The sequence below is a fragment of the Sphaeramia orbicularis genome, chromosome 10, assembly GCF_902148855.1.
Source record: "Sphaeramia orbicularis chromosome 10, fSphaOr1.1, whole genome shotgun sequence".
NCBI classification, from domain to species: Eukaryota; Metazoa; Chordata; class Actinopteri; order Kurtiformes; family Apogonidae; genus Sphaeramia; species Sphaeramia orbicularis.
In genome coordinates, this window is record NC_043966.1 from 14,876,061 (window position 1) to 14,883,028 (window position 6,968).

A 6,968-nucleotide genomic window follows, 5' to 3' on the forward strand; every position below is an offset into this window, starting at 1 on the left:
CTAAGTTACTCATCTTCGTTTCACACTTTTCATTTCTGTGTACAGTTACACAAGTTAGCGTGCACTTAGTCATATGACTTTCACTGTCTGCTTCCATATCTGGCCATTATTTGTGTGTTGTGCTGCACAGACTGTACTGTATCCTACAGCGATTTACCACAGATCAAATGTGAAGATTTTGGATAAAACATTACAGAACAATGTGTAAGAGAAGCATGTTTAGATGCATACAAAACACTTAAGGACATCAGTCTGCAGTCTGACCCTGCTTTTTTCATGCAACTGAAACACAAACTGTAAAAGAGGCAAGATGAATTGGCTCTGATGAAATATATTTATTGAACTGTAGCAAAAGATCTATGCAAAGATAAAGAAATATTTATTTACAAACCTCCATTCCAGTAAAAACTATTGACAGTATCAAAGGTGAGCATTGCAAAAGGCACAAGTAACAGACTGTAACACACTCGAGGGGTTCAGTACAGGTTGGTCTTCTTCATTATTCTTAAGAACTCCTGCTCGCTGACCTCACCGTCTCCATCTCGGTCTGCCTCGTCAATCATTTCCTAAAAAAACGAGAAACGATCTGCTGAAGCATGGTCAAACCGAAACAGCTCAAATATGTCATTTGTTTCAGGCATCGGAATTCAGCACAAACTGACTGACTGACTGAAGTCATAATTTAAATTTTAGAAACTTATGTATATTGTCGTCCAAAGAGAAGAAGATACTAAATGTACAAATGACACTAAATTTTCCATCTACAAATTACATTTCCATAGCTCTTTTACATGTCAGCCTCACAGTTTGTTTCTTTTAACCATTTATGATAATGTCTGAAAGTTTGTGAAGCCTTTAAAATTGTATTTTTTTCTGCAAAAGTAAGACCTGAAGTGGAATCATGTATCAAAATGGCAGAAATTATCACATGTATTTTTCTTTTGTCTCTTTGTACATCAGCTATAACTAAAACATCTACAATGATTCATTTTTTCACGTTACTGAATTTACCTCATGCTTATTTTTTATTTTTTGGTTGTATCAGCCCAGATTTCATATTTTAAAATCTTTCAAACTAGGTAAAGGAAACAAAAAATTAAATAAAATAAAGTGGGCTGAAAACCCAGTTCATGGCTGCTAAACAGTCACTTACTGTAAATGTTTAATGTTATTGCTTAAAAATCAGATCGCAGCAGTTACTGAAAGTGGGGATTAACATACTTTGCTACATACAAATTCATTAGATTGGTGAGACATAGGATATTAATTGTATTTTTTTTTTTTTTTTTTTTTTTTTTTTTTTTTTTTTTTTTTTTTTTTTTACATTTTGAGCCTTCATTATTATTGCAGGTGTAGAGATAAGATAGGAAACAGGTTATGTAACCTATAACAGACTGAAAATGGGTATATTTGCCAAGTTTGGAGGTGAGAAAAATACGGATCTATAAATAAATATAACTATCATGATTGTATCAGTAACTGAAAAAACATATACTTTGCAACAGGTTGAATAACACAGAGTTTTCAAAACAAACCTTTTTTAGAACCTACAGTATCAGTCCCATCACAACTGAATCATTTAACTCCACGGGAATTGACTGTACCTGCAGCTCTTCATCTGTCAGGTTTTCCCCCAGCTCCTTGGCCACTCTCTTTAGGTTTTTGAACGAGATTTTGCCTGTGCAGTCATCATCAAACAGCCGAAAAGCCTTCATAATTTCTTCTTTGGAGTCCTTCTCATTCTGTTACAACAGAGCAAAAGGAATTATTAACAGTGTTATTATGACAATGTCTCAGGTCAAGAGACAAGAAATTTCAGTTTATCTGAGAATAAAATGGAAAGTTTACAAGAAAACCTCACAAATTTATTGAAAAAACTTGGAAAATCTGAAAGCCATGTTTGGGATCAATAAAGGTAAAGCCTTGCCAAGCTCACCAGTTTAGTTTGGCTATTATGTGGACGAGACCAAGAATCACATCCCTAAGAAGAATTCACTTTTGAATACAAAGTTTTCAAGTTTTGGTCAGGTTTGCCTACTTGTTGTTGACCAGCTTTGCTTACTTGTATTGATGCAAAACAGGCTTTCTATTTGTGGTCTTTTCTATATGCTCAGAGAATACTATATTATTTCAGATTTTCTTTCCCAAAAATGTATTACTTAAATATATTATATATTAAATATTAACACCCCCCCTCCACTATTTTTTGTTTGCCTAATGTGGCTCTAATATGCCACCATTCATAACAGATGATGCATTGGAACAGTTAACCTCAGAAAACTCTCTGAAGTGTTCTTGTAAGACATTTGTGTACTTTCAGTGACAGCAAAGGTGCAGCTACAAGTTATGAGGACAGAAGAGGTATTTTCCAGATTTTGTACACAAGCTGCATTTCACTCACCATTTTCAGTGTCATAATACTGAGAAAATCGTTGAAGTCAATTGTTCCAGACGATTCTTTACTAATACCTGCAACCAACGACCTGATTTCCTCTTTCTTTGGTTCAAACCCAAGAGCTCGCATTGCAACCTGTAAACACACAAAATGCATGAGGCAACTGTAGTTCATTCTGTGTTTTTTGTAATCTATAAACATACTTGTTGAGAAAGTAATCCAGTAGGGACCTACTTTGAGCTCTTTTACGTCTATGGTGCCGGTGCCATCTGTGTCAAACAGATCAAAAGCCTCTTTAACTTCTTGTTTTTGCTCTGCAGTCAGTTCGATTTTGGGAGCTGCCTTTTTCTTTTGGCTAGCCGAGGGAACTGGTTTCCGGTAATTCGAAGCCTGTAAAAAGCAAACAGGACGATTTTAAAAATGTATGACAGCTCACACAAAGTAGCCGTTTATTTGTTGCACGGAGTAACAAACTCACAGAACTATTGTCAAGCTAGCTAACATTAGCTTCCATGGTGATGCACTACAAAAACACGCTACTAGGCAACAGTTTGTAACTGCATTCCTAATGTTAACAATACATTCCTAAAATAAATATTGCACAGATTTAATTTTGAAAACTTTTATGACGGTTTACCATTTAAATCGACAATTGAGCCAGCAGAGCGTCAGCACCGTGGTGGATGTCAACAAAGTAATCAACAACCGCTAAAGAATTCCAATAATTGACATGGGGATTACCCTATGAAATCCTTGAAAACATGATGACGGATTGATTTTAACCAATTACAAAACAAAGTAGGCGGGCTAGGACGATATTCACCAATAGTTATCGTCGTTTCTTGTCTCCCAGCAACGGTAGAATACAACGCAAGCGCAGTGTTCATTTACCGAGTTACCGAGCAATGAACAGGTAGAACAAATACAAGTATCAAAGAGGTAACTTTTTTCTGCATATGTGTTTAATATTGTAAGAGCATACTTTAAAGAGTTTTCGGTTATTTTTTGACACGTTATAGACCTGCTAAAATAAGGGCCGTTTTCTCTCAAGCCGTTAGCTTGTTAGCTTGTTGACTAATCGCCTGTCTGTAGTGCCTGGTTAGCTTTATACCGTTTTAAGTCTTAGATGCTAAGTGTTTCTGTACATTGCCTAATCTCAAGATACAGAATACATTTTTCAAGAAAAAACAATTATAGCTCTCTGGACTGAGCCGCAGCTTAGTTGGAATTGTGATTACTTCTTCAGTGAGATTATTTGTTATGTGATTTGTGAGCTGTTTTCTAAAGATTTTTTAGTGCAAGTTCAGAATATGGAGGTGCTTAGTTTTAGTCAAACCAAAAAGGCAACACAGCACCTAAGATCTGTCCAAACCGCAGTAACATCATATGTTTGTATGGAGGAAGAGAATTTTTTTCTACCCATAAAGAACACTTAATCCAGTAAAAATGTCGTCTGAAAAGTTACTGAGTTTTTGCATCCATGGTGTAGAGAAGGGGAGCTATAAAACTGAATAAGTTTATAGTGGTGATTATATTTAGCATGTCTCTGCAAATTAAGGCTAAAGATATGTAGTCATGTAGACAATGAAGTATTTCAGTTCAGTAAAATGGAAAAACTGCAATTTAATCTAAACAGTGTTACTTTCTGGAAAGATAAAGTTTGTAGTTTCTGGCTTAAAACTCAAAACTTGACTTGTCCTCTACTATTCAGGCTCCTCGAGTAATGCTGGGAAGTACAATTATAAACCACCGTCAACATGTTGGACTACAGAAGCTGTCAGCCCTGGCAGAAATCACAAGATCCTCTCTTGGCCCCAATAAAAACTACAAGTTCATCCAAGATGACACAACTGGGGAGTCAACTCTTGTGTGCTCATGTTTTCGCATCCTTGAGAGCCTGGAACTAACCTGCTCAGTTGGTCAGGTGGTTTACGAGACCATAGAGACGCACCACAGAGTTTATAATACAGGGTCGGGATGCCTGTTGTTTCTTGCTGGAGCTTGGAGTCATGCTGCACTGGAGTGTCTTCACAGAGGAATTTCAGTCAGACACATAATCTCTGCTATGTCTGAAGGCATGGAAATATGCTTGAATGTTTGCAGGCAATGTAGCATCTCGATTAAACGTCGTGAAGTGTCAGAACTTTGCCCATTTAACGTATCCACTGTTAAGGATTCCCATGCACATCAGCAGTTGACACCAAGAGCATCTGAGAGGCCCTTTAACTTAGGACCACAAAAGAAACTAAAGCTTAGCAGACATTTTCGTGAGTCAGAATCTCCCAGTATTTCCACTATTCATGCTTCTCAACTTTGTTCATATGAGCCTTTTTTTCCTGACATTGCACACATCGCAGAGACATTGAGCCATGGCTGTACTGATGCAATGAATTTAGTTGTCAAGGCCAGCCAGATGCAATCAGAATGTAATCAGCAAGACATCGCATTTGACGTTACTAAAGTGGTGACTTGTGTGCTGCCTGGATTAGTAGAGGAACAAGCTACTGTTTTACCAGGTTGCGTTGTTCTAGTACCTGCAGAACAGGCTTCAGTTGCACATCACTTAAAAGAACAGCACTTGAAGGTTGCTCTTATTCATGGAGATTTAGCAGCCACTTACCGCCACCTTGGCTATAATAGACCAAAAGGTATACAAAGTGTGAGCGACCGTTTAGATTTGTCACGTTTGAGCAAAGAAGACACATGGATGGAGAAGGTTGTGACGCTTCTGCTGAACCTGGAAGTGAACGTGATTCTAGTCAGTGGGGTTGCTAGTGAGAAAGTGATTGAGTGTTGTTGGAGACGTAATATTCTTGTGGTGGAAAAGGTGAAGGCTTCCATTTTGAAAGCATTTGCCGTTTCAACAGGAGCTATCCCAGTGACTTACGCCACACAGTTGAGTAAGCATTGTGTCGGTACAGGGCTGAAGGTCAGCATATGGAGGGACCTCAGCAACAACGACAGGAAGCGCGGAACAGCCGTGAATATTACCACTGATGGACTGAACTGTGGATTGGTCACAGTGATACTTACAAGCTCTGTACATGCCAAGTTACAGACCTTGGAGGACCAGTTTTGGGCTTGTGCTTATCGTTTACATTGGGCGCTGAAAGACAAAGCCCTTCTGCCTGGAGCTGGAGTGACCGAGATGGTTTGCATTCAACACCTGCAAAACGAAGCAGAACACGACATAAGAAACCCCACAGAGAGCAACGGTGTCTCTAGCCAACAAAATAAACCAAGAACACCAGCAAATCCTTACAGAGATGTGGTGTTGACCCTCATGGCAGATGGTTTAAAGGATTACATTTGCACTGTAATGGTTAACACAGGGGTGTTTTCAAAGGTTGGAGCCCGAGCCGCTGTGATCCAACACCTGCAGGACTATCATGGGACCGTTGGTGACGTTGCTGCAAAGTTCTCTCAACTTTTCTTACACACTGACACATGCTACAACGCAACTCCAACATCTGTAGAATCTAGTGAAACACCAGCAATAAAAACCTATGATAATCTTTGTGTGAAGCAGGAAGTTTGGAGGAAAGCATTGGATCTGGTTTTCCTGGTTTTGCAGACGGATGCAGAAGTCATCACAGGGGTAGACCGAAAAACTAATGGAGCGCAGGAAGATCTGATGTTCTTGTGATTCTCCAAAGCAATAACAGTATTTGTTTTTTTTTTAATTCTTTTTTTAAATATGAAAAGTCCGACCCTGATTTTGCTTTTGTGTAAACTGAGTAAGTGAAATAAAAACTGAGAAAAATAAAGCTTTTTAATAGTTTTACTCTCTGTGTTATCAGTCATTCATATCAACTAAATAATCAAAGGTCAGTAGGTAAAAAAAATGTCTTGCAATGAAGTGATGCTATACATTTTTTCACCACATGGGGGAGACATGATTAAATGAATTGTAGACTTGTGTTTTACAGCTTTAAATTCTGATGCTTACAGGATGGGAGTCACAAAAATTTCAGTGATCTCTGCATAATATTGAACTCAAAGGTCAAGATAAGAAGGAAAATGCTGTCCTATGTTTGTTATGTAAGCTTCATCATCCCCCTGACCTTTTGTTTGATTAAAAAAAAAATTACATTAGACCAAATGAGTACAAAATTCAATGGTCAAGTCAAGACAGCAACAGACTAAAATACAACAAAAAATGCGCATGCCCAAAGATTGTGCAAAAACTAAATAATATAGAATAATAATAATAATAATAGCACTAAGTAATACATTTTCTTGAGCCCCTTTGTTCTTTTATTTTGTTTGTGAAATGTCTTCAAGTGTCCAAAAAAGCGCTATGTAAGTGTGATGTATTATTATTATTTTAAAAGTGTAATGACTATATACATATTTACAACAGAGTGGAACTGCAATATGTCAGAGTACAGATGAGACACAAGCAGGACAGGGTTATACTGTTGTGTTGAACAGTATAATTAAGTACAGACCCAAACATCCATCAGCGACCAAAACCATCTACTGATCTAAAATGTTTAATACCTGTTGATCCACTAATCCTATCAATAAATGTAAATAATTGCTATAAAATACAGTTTGTCATTTTTTCATG

At 37.5% G+C, this 6,968-nt stretch overlaps 2 protein-coding genes across 2 annotated transcripts; one reads left to right on the forward strand and one right to left on the reverse strand.

Moving 5' to 3' along the window:
- Positions 1–318: 318 nt before the first annotated feature.
- On the reverse strand, positions 319–3,116 carry cetn4 (centrin 4). The gene is made up of 5 exons (XM_030145125.1): positions 3,033–3,116; positions 2,630–2,785; positions 2,402–2,530; positions 1,605–1,742; positions 319–566 (listed from the first exon to the last, which is right to left on the reverse strand). The coding sequence occupies exons 1-5, from the start codon at positions 3,033–3,035 to the stop codon at positions 477–479; spliced, it is 516 nt and encodes a 171-aa protein (XP_030000985.1). The 5' UTR covers positions 3,036–3,116; the 3' UTR covers positions 319–476.
- A 132-nt stretch (positions 3,117–3,248) lies between these two features.
- On the forward strand, positions 3,249–6,179 carry bbs12 (Bardet-Biedl syndrome 12). Its single transcript, XM_030145123.1, has 2 exons — positions 3,249–3,335; positions 4,105–6,179. The coding sequence occupies exon 2, from the start codon at positions 4,119–4,121 to the stop codon at positions 6,039–6,041; it is 1,923 nt and encodes a 640-aa protein (XP_030000983.1). The 5' UTR covers positions 3,249–3,335; positions 4,105–4,118; the 3' UTR covers positions 6,042–6,179.
- Positions 6,180–6,968: the final 789 nt, after the last annotated feature.